The 19,433-nt window shown below is 42.3% G+C and overlaps 1 protein-coding gene across 1 annotated transcript in view; it reads right to left on the reverse strand.

The window, feature by feature from the left end:
• LOC149928476 (cadherin-23-like) overlaps nt 1-19,433 on the reverse strand; it is a 66,483-nt gene that overhangs the window by 37,677 nt on the left and 9,373 nt on the right. The window contains exons 8-20 of the mRNA XM_090157612.1: nt 19,314-19,401; nt 14,072-14,199; nt 11,910-12,122; nt 10,714-10,893; nt 9,940-10,098; nt 9,790-9,869; nt 7,530-7,677; nt 4,953-5,054; nt 4,622-4,897; nt 3,042-3,114; nt 2,698-2,978; nt 1,765-1,877; nt 1,480-1,694 (exon numbers count right to left, since the gene is read on the reverse strand). Coding sequence (XP_090013738.1) covers nt 1,480-1,694; nt 1,765-1,877; nt 2,698-2,978; nt 3,042-3,114; nt 4,622-4,897; nt 4,953-5,054; nt 7,530-7,677; nt 9,790-9,869; nt 9,940-10,098; nt 10,714-10,893; nt 11,910-12,122; nt 14,072-14,199; nt 19,314-19,401 — 2,056 coding nt within the window. The remainder of the gene's footprint in view (nt 1-1,479; nt 1,695-1,764; nt 1,878-2,697; nt 2,979-3,041; nt 3,115-4,621; nt 4,898-4,952; nt 5,055-7,529; nt 7,678-9,789; nt 9,870-9,939; nt 10,099-10,713; nt 10,894-11,909; nt 12,123-14,071; nt 14,200-19,313; nt 19,402-19,433) is intronic.

Here is a 19,433-nt window from a genome sequence, read left to right on the forward strand (position 1 = left end):
GTTTCCCCTTCCATAAAAACTTGTTGAGGTTTACGGTAATAGAGAGTGTAGGGAGCTGTTGGCTCGCGTGGCATGCAGGGCTTGACACCACCCTCCTACGCATTGTAACCCGGCCACCTGAATTAATGGCTTTAAAAGTCGCTTGATGACTTAGGCCTAAGGTGGTGCCTTGGGTATTAGCCTAGCTGATTATTATTATTATTATTATTATTATTCCCTCCCCCCACGCGCGTGCGTGAACTGCGTTTCAATCGAGTTGGAAGACGTAAATTTTAAAGAATCATAGTGTTATTGGGTTGATTTGTTTGACGATTACTGGCAGCTAGGAGCAACACACAGAGCACCCCACACAAGGAGAACGCAACCCGTCAAAAGTCGTTAGTTGCCCCTCCCAGCTAAATTCTAGGGAGGGGCATTGCCCCCCCCCTGCCCCTCCCGGTTCCTACGCCCCTGAAAAAGCCTAAGAGAAAATCGCGCCAAGACATATGAGCCCAAAGACAAAAGTGAACGCCCCCAGAACATAGCCATCTAATTATCTTTGTGGTAGATGGTGAGCCTAGCTTTCAGCACGTATTTAAAAATGCGCCAATGTAAGGTTGACACACATTTGGGTCTTAGTTCACTTTTGATACAACGAGAAAAGGTTAGGAGTAGTTTTGTAAGAAAATTTTAACGCCTAATCCTTATGCCAGAAAAGATAATGGGTGCTGGCAAAAATGGGTCGACACCGTGTCCTTTTTTCTTAATAAAATGACGCGATGACGTCCAAGTCACGGATTCTTTCACTGGCACTCTCTCTTTTTGAGGTCATCACGCTGTTTGTCACGCTACAACCTAGGAGCAACAAACACAACACCCTACACAAGGAGAACGCAACCCGTCAAAAGTCGTGCATTTTCTTGCGAACATTTTTCATTGGCTAGACGCTTTAGCGCCTGCTGCCGTCGGAAGGGGAAATTCGGATATTGTCTTCCCCCCGCCCGTAAAACGTTCAGCGTAAAGGCTCGTCCAATGAAATTTGTACATAACACTGCCTTAGCGTGTTTAAAGGCTAGCTGCGTTCTCCTTGTGTTTGTTGCTCCTAGGTGGCAGAGTGGAGTGGAATAAAAATCGTCTCAATAGGTGGTTTCGCTTGTTCCGGGATTTCGGAGTACGGTAAGAAGAGTAAGGCGATTCCGTGGTGGAGAATAGTTTGGAATCGGAGTAATAAGGTTTTCCAAAATATCTGCCTGCGGCCTTTTAAGCAGATAAATTCTGGCAAACAGACGACAAAATCCGATTTACATTTCCTTTTCAGAAGTAGTTAAAAGAGCATCCCCGGAACAGGCGAATAAAACGATTTAGAGTAAAAAGAGTACACTTTTAGTTCGAGAACATGCAGCAAAAAGAAACCACCTACTATAGTTATTTTCCATAAGACTAAATAAATACATTATTGAGATCTGCTTTGGAAAAACAACCTTAATAATAAATATTTACTTTTGTCGATTTGATCTGGATACAACGGATCGAAGTTGACGTCTTCGGCTTCGATGACGAGCACGGCTGTCTTCATATTTTCTCTGTCCGCTTGGGTGGCCGTCAGCCGTCCGGTTACGTTGTGTATCTCAAAGACTTCCTTCCAATTGTAGCTGTCCTCGACTGTCGAATAACGGGGGTTTTTGGCGCTGCTCTCGTTGAAATTGATTCTATAACTGATTTCAAGTACGTCTTGTTACTCGTACGAAACGGTAGTTGGGAATATTTAAAAACGGTGGTATTTACACAATTTTGTGGTCTTTATCCACGTCTTTAGCCACGAAAATGCCCAGTTCAAATTCGCTTTGTTCTTCTTCAAAAGCCGCGATAATATTCGTATTCTCTTCCAAGATCGGTTTCTACGGATAATCAGTATTCTTAAAGTGTTGGTTGCACGAAATTTTAGCTATGGCTAATTAATTATTCATTAGAAAGAGCAAACATTTTATAGCAAGTACAGAAAATTTCATCAAAATCGGTTAAGTGGTCTTCGAATTATTATAAAAAGAAGTCGAAATGGTGGAAATCGAGTTTTTCGGCGAATTTCCAGACTTTCTCGACACCCATGACGTCAGAAAATGCGAAGCGTATCATTGGGTAATTGCCTGTAATACATTTCTTTACATCTGGGATTAAAAGCGGGTTGATTTAACACCCAGGAAAAAGTCCTACACGGTATTAATTGAAATAGGCATACACAAGCCTACGTAGTAGAAAAACGATATGAAACCGAAGGCTCCTCGTAAATTGTTTGTTAAACGTCGGGTCGCGCGCGCGTAAAAAAATATTTGTTATTTCGATAATAAGCCTAATATTATGATTAAAAACCTCTGGTTTGAAAATTTCTACAAGTAAACAGAATCCCTCCACTTCAGTTCCTTCTATTTTAGGAATTAAACTACAGCTTTGATTTGCCCCAAATTGCTCGTGCTACGGAGGAGATAAATTCGTCGCAAATTTCAGGATTTTGACTCTTTGAGGAGCGAAAAAGGTGAGTTTCGGAATCAAAGTGAATACACTTAGACTTGGAAATTTGTTTCGACAATGACATTTTTGGAAAGAGAACGTCCAGGGCTTCAAAACAAGCCCGCATTCATTCGTTTTTATTACTATCGATTATTCGTCCAACCAACACTTTAACGAATCATTCCAAGTTTCGATTCGAAGCTGAGGTCGTACCTGATTGTTGATGTCAATGACGTTGACGACGACGACGCAAGTGGACTCTTCGTCTTCCGAATCGGACAGTCCATCAGTGGCTTGTACCTTCAGTTCGAAGACATCAGAGCCTCCGTTGGATTCGGGGGCTAAATCGGCTCCCGGCGCCACGCTGATTTCTCCAGATTGCCTGTCCACGATAAAGTGGGAACTCGAGGTTTCGGTCATACTGTAGGTCACTTTCTTGAAGGCTGGTGAGTAGTCTTTGTCCGTGGCTTCGACTTTTACGTTGATGCTTTGTTCTGATAATTTTTAGTAGACTATCATTTAAGCAAATCATACCCTTTTTTACAAAGAAAACTTACTTGCTTTGAGAGTTTCGTTAATGGTAGTTTTGTAAACACGAGTTTCGAATTTTGGTACGTTATCATTTATGTCCTATACAGGAAGGATAATGTGAGGCTTAAAGTGCAATGAACCTAATTCCTGATACACCTGACAAGGCTTAACTAATTTAAAATAGAGGAGAGAAAATTACGTCGTCTTAAAGAGAGTATGCTCTTCTAAGTTTGAAACGCGCATTGCGCCCTTTGTACCACCACTGGATGGGCGAAAAAGAAGAAATCAGGCGATAGTATCGGCACCTGGTAGAGATAAATTGAAGCTTCTTCCTTCCCCCTTTCTCTCTCTACGCGCCTCTCTCTTACCAAAGCAGCTGGCATCATGCATTGCGGGACGCGTTACGTTTCTCTTTTTCGACACCGGGTGGATTTAGCGCTGTACTTTCGACAGTCGTTAGCTTGAACCAACACTGCCTCTCGATTCAAACGTAAGGGTTGATAGGCTTATGATCATACTCCCTATGAAGCAGCTTTTCATTAGGCCAAAAACGACGCAAAAATATCAGTAATGCTTGGTTTCCACTAGCGCGCGTAAAGGCGTGTTTCTTAAGTTTGATCAAGTTAAAAAAAAATTTACGGTTGCGAAAATAAAATAGTATCATGATGGGCAAGGTTCGTAGAGAAAAAGTTTTACACCATGGGCGCTTGTGGAAATTAAGCTTTAAGCCCCATTTTCATGCTCGCTGGTAGCGGGTAAAAATCGTCAAAATCCACTTCAGCTACACACTTTTTGACTTTACGCGTCGATCTGTTTCAAACAGATATTTTAGGTTTCTTTTCATGCTTGCGAGTGGCGGAAGCGAATTTTGACGATTTTTACCCGCTACGAGAGAGCATGAAAATAGGGCTTTAGGCCTAGGCATCACACTCAACGTTGGGAAGTACAAACGTTGTTAAGCGTGTGAAAGAAAAATACATTATGATTCGCGCTTGTGGAAAGTAAGTTTAAAGCTGGGAAACCAACTTTATGTATCACAACAGAAATCGCAGCAGATAGACGCATTCAGATATAACCTACAGGGAAATATGCAAAAAGGGGCGAAATCCACCCGAGGTACCTTCCTATTTAATAATGTTTGAGGTAGATGGCGACACTATAAAGTTTATGAAAAATAAACTTTTTTTAAAAAGTTATTTATTAATTACTAAATTATAATACTTTAAATTCTTATTAAAAATATATAATTTTTGTAATTTTAACAGTAGTTAACACTCTCCGCCGTAGATGGCACTATAATACAATTTTAAACTATTCAATCAGGGAAGATAATGTTGTATTTTAAATCTCGACCAAACCGTTCTGCACTAAAAACTGAAAACTTTCAACCTATCGTTGAAATTCAAAATTATGACGTCATGTTGCTATCAGAGCGCCATCTAATAACAAATAACGCCATCACCACGTTACCTTGGATGAATTTTACCCCTTTAAAGTTGTCTCTGCGCCTTAAAAATTGTAAATCGATCTTAAGGGAACTTTCCCCTTATTTATCTAGTTAAGCCTTGATCATTGTTTCTGGAATAAGGTGGTTTATTCGCCCTACCATGAATTCAACTGTAATGGTGGCGTTAGGGTCCGAATACTGCTTGGGTGTCCCGCAATCATTGGCTTCAACGCCAATTTGAAAAGTCCGAGATGCGATGTTCGATTTGGGGTTGGTGACGGCTGCGGGATATTCGGAATGATTCTGTTCGAAATCTAATTCTCGCTTTAATCGAAATTCGCCGATGTCCTTGTCAATTGTGAAGAACGTTTTGTAGTTCGTCAGTTGGTATTCCACTTGGGAGTTTTTGGTTCCCTGTTTGTCCTTGTCAATAGCCTGAAACGTTTTCAAGTTAATTTCCAATTTACGCCTATAACAACACGGTTTATACCTCCAGTTTAATTGTTCCCAAAAAATCGTTTTCGTTTTCGTTGTAGACTGTGCTTAAACTCAAGATTTGGAAAACGGGCTTTTCGTCGTTATCATCCAGGACCTATTAGAACGTTAAGATTAATATTTCAGATTGACTTTCACTCGCGCCACGGCACTGACAGTTAACTGCTAAAATCTCCAATAGGCCTAATGCTTAGTTTCCACTAGCGCGGGTAACTAACCGAGCATTTCGCACTAGCGGCAAACCAAGCATTTCGCACTAGCGGCAACCGAGCATTTCGCACTAGCGGCAAACCAAGCATTTCGCACTAGCGGCAAACCAAGCATTTCGCACTAGTGGCAAACCAAGCATTTCGCACTAGCGGCAACCGAGCATTTCGCACTAGCGGCAACCAAGCATTTCGCACTAGTGGTAACCAAGCATTTCGCACTAGCGGTAACCAAGCATTTCACACTAGTGGTAACCAAGCATTTCGCACTAGCGGCAACCGAGCATTTCACACTAGTGACAACCAAGCATTTCGCACTAGCGGCAACCGATCATTTCGCACTAGCGGCAAACCAAGCACTTCGCACTAGCAGCAACCGAGCATTTCGCACTAGCGGCAAACCAAGCATTTCGCACTAGCGGCAACCGAGCATTTCGCACTAGCGGCAACCGAGCATTTCGCACTAGCGGCAAACCAAGCATTTCGCACTAGCGGCAAACCAAGCATTTCGCACTAGCGGCAAACCAAGCATTTCGCACTAGTGGCAAACCAAGCATTTCGCACTAGTGGCAAACCAAGCATTTCGCACTAGCGGCAACCGAGCATTTCGCACTAGCGGCAACCGAGCATTTCGCACTAGCGGCAACCAAGCATTTCGCACTAGCGGCAAACCAAGCATTTCGCACTAGCGGCAACCGAGCATTTCGCACTAGCGGCAACCGAGCATTTCGCACTAGCGGCAACCAAGCATTTCGCACTAGCGGCAAACCAAGCATTTCGCACTAGCGGCAACCGAGCATTTCGCACTAGCGGCAACCGAGCATTTCGCACTAGCGGCAAACCAAGCATTTCGCACTAGCGGCAAACCAAGCATTTCGCACTAGCGGCAAACCAAGCATTTCGCACTAGCGGCAACCGAGCATTTCGCACTAGCGGCAACCGAGCATTTCGCACTAGCGGCAACCGAGCATTTCGCACTAGCGGCAACCAAGCATTTCGCACTAGTGGTAACCAAGCATTTTGCACTAGCGGCAAACCAAGCATTTCGCACTAGTGGCAAACCAAGCATTTCGCACTAGCGGCAACCAAGCATTTCGCACTAGCGGCAACCGAGCATTTCGCACTAGCGGCAACCGAGCATTTCGCACTAGCGGCAAACCAAGCATTTCGCACTAGCGGCAAACCAAGCATTTCGCACTAGTGGCAAACCAAGCATTTCGCACTAGTGGCAAACCAAGCATTTCGCACTAGCGGCAACCGAGCATTTCGCACTAGTGACAACCAAGCATTTCGCACTAGCGGCAACCGATCATTTCGCACTAGCGGCAAACCAAGCACTTCGCACTAGTGGCAACCAAGCAGTTCGCACTAGTGGTAACCAAGCATTTCGCACTAACGGCAAACCAAGCATTTCGCACTAGTGACAACCAAACATTTCGCACTAGCGGCAACCGAGCATTTCACACTAGTGACAACCAAGCATTTCGCACTAGCGGCAACCGATCATTTCGCACTAGCGGCAAACCAAGCACTTCGCACTAGCGGCAACCGAGCATTTCGCACTAGCGGCAAACCAAGCATTTCGCACTAGCGGCAACCGAGCATTTCGCACTAGCGGCAACCGAGCATTTCGCACTAGCGGCAACCGAGCATTTCGCACTAGCGGCAACCGAGCATTTCGCACTAGCGGCAACCGAGCATTTCACACTAGTGACAACCAAGCATTTCGCACTAGCGGCAACCGATCATTTCGCACTAGCGGCAAACCAAGCACTTCGCACTAGTGGCAACCAAGCAGTTCGCACTAGTGGTAACCAAGCATTTCGCACTAACGGCAAACCAAGCATTTCGCACTAGTGACAACCAAGCATTTCGCACTAGCGGCAACCGAGCATTTCACACTAGTGACAACCAAGCATTTCGCACTAGCGGCAACCGATCATTTCGCACTAGCGGCAAACCAAGCACTTCGCACTAGCGGCAACCGAGCATTTCGCACTAGCGGCAAACCAAGCATTTCGCACTAGCGGCAACCGAGCATTTCGCACTAGCGGCAACCGAGCATTTCGCACTAGCGGCAACCGAGCATTTCACACTAGTGACAACCAAGCATTTCGCACTAGCGGCAACCGATCATTTCGCACTAGCGGCAAACCAAGCACTTCGCACTAGTGGCAACCAAGCATTTCGCACTAGCGGCAACCAAGCATTTCGCACTAGCGGCCACCAAGTATATCGCACTAGCGGCAACCAAGCATTTCGCACTAGCGGCCACCAAGCATTTCGCACTAGTGGAAATGCCTCGACACTGGTGTTCGCGGCGTTTTTTCCCGAATGAAAGTAAGCGAAAATAAGATGTCTCTGACCGTGATGGTGATTTGTTCATTGACTTTGTTTCCATTGCCGTTGTCGTCCACGACTTCGATGGGCATGATGTGTTCCTCCTGAACCTCCCGGTCGATGTTGTTTCCTTCCTTCAGCTTTATCACTCCGGATAGTTCGTCAATTTCGAAGCTACATCAAGACTAATTATATAAAATTTCCCGGAAACAAGAATGCATTCAGGTTCCTATAGAACACGGGGGAAATTACAGTACCCTCGTTCGCTTTATCAGGGGAGTATGAACTTCCATATTTAATAATAACTAGGGGAAGATCACTAAGCATTAGAGTGGCCTAATAATCATGATTAAATGATTAAAAATTGAATCATGATTAAATCATTTGAATCACGATTTAATCAAAATAATCACGATTTAATAAATTTAATCACGACTCAATCTTTTCAATCTTGATTTCATATTTTAATTAATTAGTAGTCTAATTTTTAATATCAATGAACTAAATAAAATACCTCGTAAAATACTAAGACAAGTAGTGTTTTTCTAAGGGTTTAATAATCATTTTTCAGGTAAATATTGAGTAAATATACAATTTACAATTTTTATCACCGCTTAATGGCAAATTATTTAAGGAAAAAAAATATCAATGAACCTAAAGGAAAAGTCCAGGTTCGATAAAACTTGGGTCTATTTGAAAGATCATGTTTAAATAAACTCAAAAATATCAGTCGTAAAATTGTATCTTTTTTTAATGACGATAAATTAATTTTTAAACGAGCGAAATTTACCCGCCAAGCGAGCTGCCATTTACTTTCGCCTTCCCTCCACAGACCGCACGCGGAGCAAGCGTGCGCAGGGAACAGAGCGCTGTTATAGCGCGAACAGCGCGTGAGTCCTAAAACGTCACATTTGTGCCACCTAGGCTGCGTTCAGTAACTTTCAACGAAGTAACTAAAAATTATTTTCGTGGAGCCCGTTACTAACGTGACGTAGAATCTTGTTGAACGCTTTTTTACGCTCGTTGTAAATTTTGTAAAACATCGTCTGTTGCGGCGTCTGCAGCTAGCTTTACTCCGTTCTGCGACGTCACGTGACCGTTGAACAACGGAAAAACCTGCTCTTACAGCCGATGACTTCGTTGCTCAACGGACGGGCAACGTGACGTCAAAACCGGAAATAAAAAAAAACAGTTCAGTAAAAAACCGCTGACCATTGAGCTCAGCGCTGAGCTTTTGTAGAGTTACTGAACGCAGCCCTAGTTTAACAGAAGGTTTAGATGATTGGCGATAGCTTCGATTAAAGCAAGCAGTAGCGTGTTTTAGCAGATAATTTTCGATTTAGTTCATACTCCCTTTAACCACAATTGAGCGTTTCACATTTGATTGATCGACATTCATCTCTGACGTTATAGACGCTTAAATAAAACGCGTTCAGCGATTTGCCTAGAAATAGTAATACAGAGCCAGGACATACTTGTAAAAGCGTTATATTTTAAAGCGCGCGCTGCTCAATATTTCAATCAATTTCACACGCACCTCCTGAAAGAAAAAAATGCTTGCGCTGTCAACTTAGCCCTACGAAATAATAAAACTAATAGCGTTTTCCATTTGATTGCTCAAGATTCGCTCTGAATCTATCTCTGACGTCATAGATCTCGCCCCAATCGTCTAGAGTAAAAAAGCAAATGGAATATTCCATGAACATATTCCCGCGATTTGTTGTTTTTCGTCTGCTTGTAATTTGAATTTTCGCGTCTTGGTCTGCCATTTTGCCAAAAAATCTAAAAGGAACACGCGAAAATTTGCTCCGATCTCGATCTCGATCCGTTGATCTGTTGAAATCGGCAGATCGGTTTTGGGCGATCTCAGAGCACCCGAGAGCGCGAAATGGAACACTCGAAACTTGATCGGAGCAGATGCGAGCACGCTAATGGAACATTAAATGTTGATCAGAGCGATCTAGAGTGCTCGAGAGCAGTCAAATGGAAAACGCTGTAACATAAACACGTGACTATTTTATTTAGTGACTCGCGCATGGGCGTGGGCGAAGAAAGAAGAAGAGAACGGCATTTATTGAAGCGCCTGTTGATCGTACTCCGATTTAGAGAGAGCATGTTTTGAGCGATTTTATGCTCATGCTAAAACGGGACACGCAAAAAACTGCTTCGGTCGGATAGAGCACTTTGGAACAGGGGCAGATTTTAAATTTAAACTTGAAAATGTTCCTTAGCACCCGAATGCATTCTTATCAGAAACGAATCTCCAAGTACAGTGCAATGGCTTACCTTCTTTGCAGGACGGAAGATTTCGATATGTAGAACCTCAAACCATTAACCCCGAATTCTCCACTATCTTTGTCCGTAGCCTTAAAGAGATGGGTACGTTTTACGATACTAATAACAGCGCAATAGGTTTGTTCAACTTTAATTCTTTACCGTGATTTTAGTTAGAATGGTTCCGGTTTTTTCGTTCTCCTTAATTTCGGTAGTTAATTTACTCGTTACCACCGGGACGTTATCATTTATGTCCAATAGTTGTATCTCCAACTCCGCATCGTCTTTCATAACTTTATTGTTTACGCCAACGACTTTCAACTATTAATAAAAAAACAATCATTGGTTTATGTAGGAATTATTTACCATTTTGGCACCCAATGAATATCTAGGAAGAAATTTTCGCCGATAGTTTGGTGACCGAGTTAGTAGTCTTCTTTAAAAACACGCGTCATCAAGACCACTAACGGAATACTGACTTAATGTTGTCACAACTACCGATGGAATAAACACAAACTGTCAAAAGTACAATTAGAGTAAATGCTTGTTGCCTAAAGTACCATTAGAGTAAATGCTTGTTGCCTAAAGAACCATTAGAGTAAATGCTTGTTGCCTAAAGAACCATTAGAGTAAATGCTTGTTGCCTAAAGTACCATTAGAGTAAATGCTTGTTGTCAAAAGTATCATTGGAAAAAATACTTAATTGTTGGCAAGACCACCAATGGAATAAGCACTTGTTATCATGACTACAAATGGAATAAATATTTCACAAGAATACAGGTGGAATAAATTCTTGTTGTCAAGATTATTAATTGAATAATTAATTGTTGTCAAGCTTACTAATGGTATAATCAGATGTCGTCTGCTTAGGAACCTCTAACTCGGTCATGTCACTAACGGCAAAAATGTCTTCTTAGATCTTCATTTAACATATACCTTCACTTTGACTTTCTTTTCCAACCCCAAAAGGTCGTCATCGTAGTCCAAATAAGTGTTGTTGTTGACCTTAACCGTAAACTCCTGTTCCTCTGTGCCAGAAATGGGTGTGACTTTAAACATTCCACCAGCGTATTGCTGGTTCGTTTCCAAACTGATCTGGAACGCGGCGTTTGAGCCCTGCGTGGTAATCCCCGTTATAATAATGACATTGGTAATTGGGCATATGCAAGAATGAATTCGGGTACCTAATAATATTCGATTGCAGGAACTCTAAGGCTACACTCGGGCCTCGCATATTTGGTAGCAAACCTTCGTTTGCTATTTTACCGTTGGGTGATTAAAGGGCAACGCAAGTGGTCATACAGGGGGGGGGGGGGGACTATGTTTTCTTCAACAAGCCGTAAGTAGGTTTTCCAAGGATGATTTTATACAGCGCGAAAGCCTTATTATCCTTGGTGTAGCCACGTGGCGCAATTTCGCTCTCATTCGCGAATTTTTCGATTTTCATCGCTGAGTTAGCTCGCAATCAACGAATCCAGGAATTTAGGCCTAGCTTAATTTATTTATTATGGAGAAAAGAACTGGGTTAGTTTCCAAGAGTTGAACTTTGATATTTTCGATTTAACAATGTTTTGGAATAAAATTATTTGTGAATTGAATATTTTTAATAATGGAAGTTGAAACATTAGGCCTTGGACGCGGTAAATCTCTGTCGCTAGCCTCACATTGGATTAAGAAAATTCAACACCACACACACTCCTATATCCCGTCTCCCTTGACAATTTCCCTATCATTATACCCCGACAGAATATTTATCTTTTTTTATTTTGTAGAAGTTTAGGATCCGATTTGTCGGTAAGCACGGAGACTTCACCTTCCTCGGCCATTTTTGCGACTAAAGAATGCATGGATTTTGCGTAAAAACCGCGAGAGCCGCATTTATACAAAATAAATTCGGCAAATATGGTTCTGCTTTTTTTACAGAGGGAAAGGCTATGGCAGATAGCGCATGCGCAGTCGTTCTTTTCATCTATAAGATAATTTACCCCCCTGCATGGTCACTTGCGTTGCCCTTTAATAAGCAGACGATCTTCCTCTACAAAGTATACGAAGGTGGTACCAGAAAACTAATTCTTAGGTAACCCGAATACATTCTTGGTATTTGGTATTCTGATTATTCTAGTCTTATTTACCTTATCTTCGTCTTGGACTTTACATGTCCCGTCGTCTGAGACAATGTCGACAGATGTCTCCTTGTTCGAGTGTTCCGGTATTTCCGCCCTGTACAGCTTTTGGTTGAATTTCGGTGGACAATTGTCTATGTCGATAAATCTCAAGTTGCAGACTTTGGACGCAGTTCCGAATCCCGTTTCTGGTTCTTCGGTAATTCCGTTGAGTTCGACCACCTGGTAAAAACGCTCTTTGAATGCGCGTCAATGAACTAATTAACTTTCAGGTACGTTTCTCGCGCACCATTATTTTGGATAATTAAGCCTGCAGGAGTTCGGTTTTTCCAGCCATATTATTAACTATTAATAATTTTCTATAGGCTAATATCCTGTTGTATTCCAAGTCAGCTAGCGACTTTTAATGCGTTTATTCAGGTGACCGGGTTACGATGAAGGGGTCAAGCCAATGGCTCCCTACACTCACTATTACCATTATCTTCAACACGTTTTTGTGGAAGGGGAAACCGAAAAACTCGTTTGAAAACCCTTTTAATTAGTGGGGATAGCTGTGATATTTTAATATACAGCTTTTACATTTGAATGAAAATAGGATAAAAATATAAACGGCAAATACCTTGATTTAAAGAATAAAGAAAACTACTGCCGGGTTACAATGCGTAGTAGGGTGGTGGAAAGCCCTTCATGCCACCTAGGAGCAACAAACACATGGAGCCTTTAAACACGCTAACGAAGGGTTGTGTACGAATTTCATTGGACGAGCGTCACGAGCCTTTACGATGAACGTTTTACGGGCGGGGGGGAAGACAATTTCCGAATTTTCCCCTTCCGACGGCAGCAGGCGCTAAAGCGTCTAGCCAATGAAAAACGTACGCAAGAAAATCCACGACTTTTGACGGGTTGCGTTCTCCTTGTGTGGGGTGTTGTGTTTGTTGCTCCTAGACAACCACTCCCGACACTTACAAGGAGAGTACCCGAGGTGTTTATTGCCGATTTTGTTCAAAGTCGGGCGTAATGTAGACCTATATGAGATTAAATTTCACAAAAGGAGACGTTGCACTACCCATTCCATTTGCCATGACAACCGAAAATGTTTTTGACCACTTAAAACCAAAAAATCTCCATTTAAAAAAGGATGGTATTTTCTCGGTTTCACCTACGAAAATTTAAAAAAAAATTTAAAATCACGGAGTAATTAGGTAAATTTCATCAAGTTTGGGAAAATTGGAAAACGTTTTTACGGTTAAATTTTTAAATTTTTGGGTAAAATAAGGAAAAAATCTTATTTTTGTTTTAAGTGGTCAAAACAATTTTCGGTTTGCCATGGCAAATCGAATGGGTAGTGCAACGTCTCCTTTTGGGAAATTTCAAATCTCATATAGGTCTACATTACCCCCGACTTTGAACAAAATCGGCAATAAACACCACGGGTACTCTCCTTGTGAGTGTCATTGATTCCTTTACAAGGGTCAAAGCCCCGGGTTTTGATGGAATTACAATCGAGTTTTTTAGGATTCTGTTTTTAGTATGTCACTTGGTGCGCCTCTACAATGCATGTTTGACTCTTGGTCACTTCCCAAAACTTTGGAAAGTGGCAAAGATTGCATTAATTTACAAGGAGGGTAGAGATAGGCGGAATGTTAGGTCATACCGACTAATATCTCTCCTTTCAATAGTAGGTAAGGTCCTTGACAAACTCCTTCATAAGAGAGGATTAAAGGGAATATAACCTGCAAAGCAATCTTTATGGAAAACCCCTTCAATTTTTCTAATTTCCCTGTACAGTGGCGCCAAACATTTTTAAAGCCAAAGGCCAGAGCTGCAAACGTTGGAGTTCCACACCAAATACCTGAGGTTATATTCCCTTTAATGAACGACGCATGCTCTTAACAACATCGTCGAGAACATTAAGCGCAATAAAGATTGTAATCTGCTAATTCTGCACACTAATCTAATCTCCCTTGACTCGGAACTGGGGTATAGAAATACAATAATCTGATGTTCCGAAAAAGACAACTGATTTTCATAATTTTTAATTTTTTCGTTTATTGTTAACTTCGAACCATGTAAACTTTTTGAATAGCTTATCAAGCTCGTATATTAGGGAGCGTTCCGACTAATCAAAAAGCGTCCCTGAGAGTCAGTGGCTCGATCAATTCGAATCTTACCGTAATTGTGAATTGGATTTCTTCACTAAAGTCCTTGAGCTTCGGGTCGGTTAATTTCGGCGACTTTTTAATCTTTAATTTCGCGTCGGTTTTATCGATCTCAAAGTACTCGTCCATGATTCCGTTCGCTGCAAAGATTGGTTTCAAATCGAATTACGGAATAGGCTCATTCACAAATGGCTTACAGGGAAACAAACATTTCAAGCGAAGCCCTTTAGCGGTTTTAATGTTTTCATTTATACTAGATGGCACCAATTTAAACTTTTGTATGGTAGCTAGGAGCAACGAACACAACACCCCTAGGTGTTGCTCCTAGGTGTGGTAGGGGAATAAATGATTAACATTTTATTAAACAAAACAACTAATACTAAATTAATATTTTTCGCGCCACCTGGTAAAACTTATACGTTTCTCATTAATGTACAAGTTCCGTATCTTTCGTTTGCTAATTTTTAATTGAGAGCGGTGCCTCCGAAATTTTATTTTGGAGGCACCGCTGAGAGCCATTTCGAAAATGATCACATATTTCTGTTTAACTAATTGTTTAATTAGGCCTCTTTACCTCGTCGTTATAGTGAGCGCGTGCATGGAGCCGCGTCATGGAGTTGAACCGGCTTCGACCTCGCATGGATTAACTCAAGGTTTCTAGATTAACTAACTGCTAAAGCAGTGGCGTAGCTGATGGTCCGCAGGGCCCGCGGTGCGTGGGGGCCACGAGCTTCATGGGGGGCCTCGAGCTTCGGGTGGGGCCCCCGCTATCCATAAAAAAATTAAAAATGGGGGGGGCCTCATAGAGATTTTTGCGGGGGGGGGGCCTCTGAGTTCTCAGCTACGCCACTGTGCTAAAGGCTGAGTCGCAAGGCAAAACAAATCGTCCTACGCGCGTTACAGTCACCCCCTAGCGAGAAATAACGTAAAATGTGGAATGACTTAAATTGGGGAGAGCAAATTTAAAGCATTCCTCAGGGATTAACCAAATAGCTACTGGTCGCCATGTATTCCAACTTTTCGAAGCACATACACCTTTCAATTACTTGGACTTGGTTTAAAGGAATCATCGTGTAAACAATTTATAATATAAACTTTACGTTTAACTTCCATACGTTGGAGACAACAATCAAAATTGATAATGCGTTGTAATTTTAAAAGAAAATGAAATTATTAGATGGCGCTACGGACCCTACTTCCGTTGCTCTCCCATAAAACGTTACTGTAGCCAAGAAAAAACCGTAACTTCTGCCAGTTGCCATATCATGAGGTTTTCTACGCGTGGGGCTTATCCTTTAGCTAACTAACTTCATAATTGTGGAACATAATTGTCGACTAACTGACGCAATTGTGGAACGTAGTTGTAGTCTAACTGACGTAATTGTGGAACGTAATTATCGACTAACTGACGCAATTGTGGAACATAATTGTCGACTAACTGACGCAATTGTGGAACATAATTGTCGACTAACTGACGCAATTGTGGAACATAATTGTCGACTAACTGACGCAATTGTGGAACATAATTGCCGACTAACTGACGCAATTGTGGAACGTAATTGTCGACTAACTGACGCAATTGTGGAACATAATTGTCGACTAACTGACGCAATTGTGGAACATAATTGTCGACTAACTGACGCAATTGTGGAACGTAATTGTCGACTAACTGACGCAATTGTGGAACATAATTGTCGACTAACTGACGCAATTGTGGAACGTAATTGTCGACTAACTGACGCAATTGTGGAACGTAATTGTCGACTAACTGACGCAATTGTGGAACATAATTGTCGACTAACTGACGCAATTGTGGAACGTAATTGTCGACTAACTGACGCAATTGTGGAACGTAATTGTCGACTAACTGACGCAATTGTGGAACATAATTGCCACTAGCTGACGCAATTGTGGAACATAATTGTCGACTAACTGACGCAATTGTGGAACATAATTGTCGACTAACTGACGCAATTGTGGAACGTAATTGTCGACTAACTGACGCAATTGTGGAACATAATTGTCGACTAACTGACGCAATTGTGGAACGTAATTGTCGACTAACTGACGCAATTGTGGAACGTAATTGTCGACTAACTGACGCAATTGTGGAACGTAATTGTCGACTAACTGACGCAATTGTGGAACATAATTGTCGACTAACTGACGCAATTGTGGAACGTAATTGTCGACTAACTGACGCAATTGTGGAACATAATTGTCGACTAACTGACGCAATTGTGGAACGTAATTGTCGACTAACTGACGTAATTGTGGAACGTAATTGTCGACTAACTGACGCAATTGTGGAACATAATTGCCACTAGCTGACGCAATTGTGGAACATAATTGTCGACTAACTGACGCAATTGTGGAACATAATTGCCACTAGCTGACGCAATTGTGGAACATAATTGTCGACTAACTGACGCAATTGTGAAACATAATTGCCACTAGCTGACGCAATTGTGGAACGTAATTGTCGACTAACTGACGCAATTGTGGAATGTAATTGTCGACTAACTGACGCAATTGTGGAACATAATTACCACTAGCTGACGCAATTGTGGAACATAATTGTCGACTAACTGACGCAATTGTGAAACATAATTGCCACTAGCTGACGCAATTGTGGAACGTAATTGTCGACTAACTGACGCAATTGTGGAACATAATTGCCACTAGCTGACGCAATTGTGAAACATAATTGCCACTAGCTGACGCAATTGTGGAACGTAATTGTCGACTAACTGACGCAATTGTGGAACATAATTGCCACTAGCTGACGCAATTGTGGAACGTAATTGTCGACTAACTGACGCAATTGTGGAACATAATTGCCACTAGCTGACGCAATTGTGGAACATAATTGCCACTAGCTGACGCAATTGTGGAACGTAATTGTCGACTAACTGACGCAATTGTGGAACATAATTGCCACTAGCTGACGCAATTGTGAAACATAATTGCCACTAGCTGACGCAATTGTGGAACGTAATTGTCGGCTAACTGACGCAATTGTGGAACATAATTGCCACTAGCTGACGCAATTGTGGAACATAATTGTCGACTAACTGACGCAATTGTGAAACATAATTGCCACTAGCTGACGCAATTGTGGAACGTAATTGTCGACTAACTGACGCAATTGTGGAACATAATTGTCGACTAACTGACGCAATTGTGGAACGTAATTGTCGACTAACTGACGCAATTGTGGAACATAATTGTCGACTAACTGACGCAATTGTGGAACGTAATTGTCGACTAACTGACGTAATTGTGGAACGTAATTGTCGACTAACTGACGCAATTGTGGACTAATCACACTGACGCAATTGTGGAACATAATTGCCACTAGCTGACGCAATTGTGGAACATAATTGTCGACTAACTGACGCAATTGTGGAACATAATTGTCGACTAACTGACGCAATTGTGGAACATAATTGTCGACTAACTGACGCAATTGTGGAACATAATTGTCGACTGACACACTGGTGGAGCCTAATTGTCGACTAGCTGACACACTTATATGGAACATAATTATCAACTAACTGACACACATGTAGAACATAGTTGTAGACTTTCGATAAAATTTCTTGTACTTAAAAAATCGACGTCTAATGCGTTCACACCGGCAGTTCTATAGTTTGTGTATGTTTTTATTATTTTCACGGTCGGGTGTCACCCCCAAATCACGCCCAAAACGGACCGGGCGGACCGCCCTCCCCTAGCTACACCACTGCAAAAACAGTGCCAGAAAGATTCTAAAATATACCATTTCAACCATAAATATTGAGCTGCTCAGTCGTGGGGATAGTTGTGAACTTTTAATATACGGCTTCTCAATTTGAACGAACATAGATCAAAATGTAAACAGCAAATACCTTTATTTAAAGAATAAAGAATAATCAGCTAGGCTAATACTAAAGGAACCACACAGGTTTAAATCAGTTAGCGACTTGTGAAGCCAATTTCCAGTGGCCGGGGTAAATTGCTTAGCAGGGGGCAGGGGACAGGAACGTTCTAGAAGTTGGAGGGGACAAAGAGAAACGAAAAGGGGTCTGGAGAATGGTTTTGAATTTTTAATGGAGTGTAGCTTCTCCGAATGCGTGTGTACTGTTTACTACTATGTAAATTGGCGGGAAAAGACTGAAATTTAAACACAGTTGAGGTTCTTTAAGCTTTATATGCTTTTAAAATGAAAATTTGAGCCTTTTGAAGATTTTAACTGACCAAAAAGTTGGAGGGGGCAATAACATTAGTTGCCCCTCCCAGCAAAATTCTAGGGAGGGGCATTGCCTCCCCCCCCCTGCCCAGGGCCGTGCTTAGAGGTCTCGCGGCCCCGGGCGAAATGCATGGGCGAAACTGACAATTGTGAGTGTAGCGGCCCTCCGATATACATCCCTATGGGAAAATTTTAGCGGCCCTGGGCGACCGCCCGGTTCTCCACCCCCTAAGCTCGGCCCTGCCCCTGCCGGTTCCTACGCCCCTGCTTAGGAAGGTGGTGGAAAGCCCTTCATGCCACGCGATCCAACAGCTCTCTACACTTACTATTACCGTTAACATCGGTAAGTTGTTATAAATAACTTACAAACACAACAAGGAAGGAGTGGTTCCGAGTTTCCACCCAGTGCCACAAGCTGGGATCGAACCCGGCTCCTTTTGCTGCGAGTCGAGAGTGCTATCCAGTTATAATTATTAACTGTGTTAGTGGATCGAGTCAACGACCAAACGTCTGCCTCTTTATTGGCTTAAGTGATGACGTAAGACACGTGGTAGAAAGGATATAGTTCGATATTCATGGTTGAAACTAAGACCATTTACACCTGGACTGCAATGAAGGTAGGCGTTGTTGTTAGGCTAGTGTCGCCGCTACCCCAACGCCACCATCGTTATTTAGAGGCAACTCTCGTCCAAAAGAGAATTCGGGCTGAAAAAACGCGTTCACTTCGCGCTCCTCTCCCGACATTTTACTCGGTCGCCCCGCGAGTTGTGACCAATTTTCGCCCGTTATTTACGAACCGTTCGCCTCCTAAAGAAGGGGGATCATGTTTGTGGATTACTGTCGCGGATTTTCTCCACTTGGTGGTGTTTTGTAGCGGACACTCTGAAATCGGAGTTATAACGTTGGCATTGTAGTCCAGGTGTAAATGGTCTTAGGTTGAAACGTTCTCACGAGGTGCGGAAGAGGAACAGTTACTTAATGCTCAGCAACATTTATCAAACAAATTGCCATCTCGATTCTTACTGTCTCCTTCGATTTTGTACACCATTTTCCCCGGCGGTTTGACGTTGGTGTCCCCATCTCTAGCTGGCATGCTAATTACCTCGGTTCCCTACCAAGAAGAAAAATAATAATAATTCAGCT

This window comes from Leiobunum rupestre, chromosome 9, assembly GCF_980474605.1.
Source record: "Leiobunum rupestre chromosome 9, qqLeiRupe1.1.hap1, whole genome shotgun sequence".
NCBI lineage: Eukaryota > Metazoa > Arthropoda > Arachnida > Opiliones > Sclerosomatidae > Leiobunum > Leiobunum rupestre.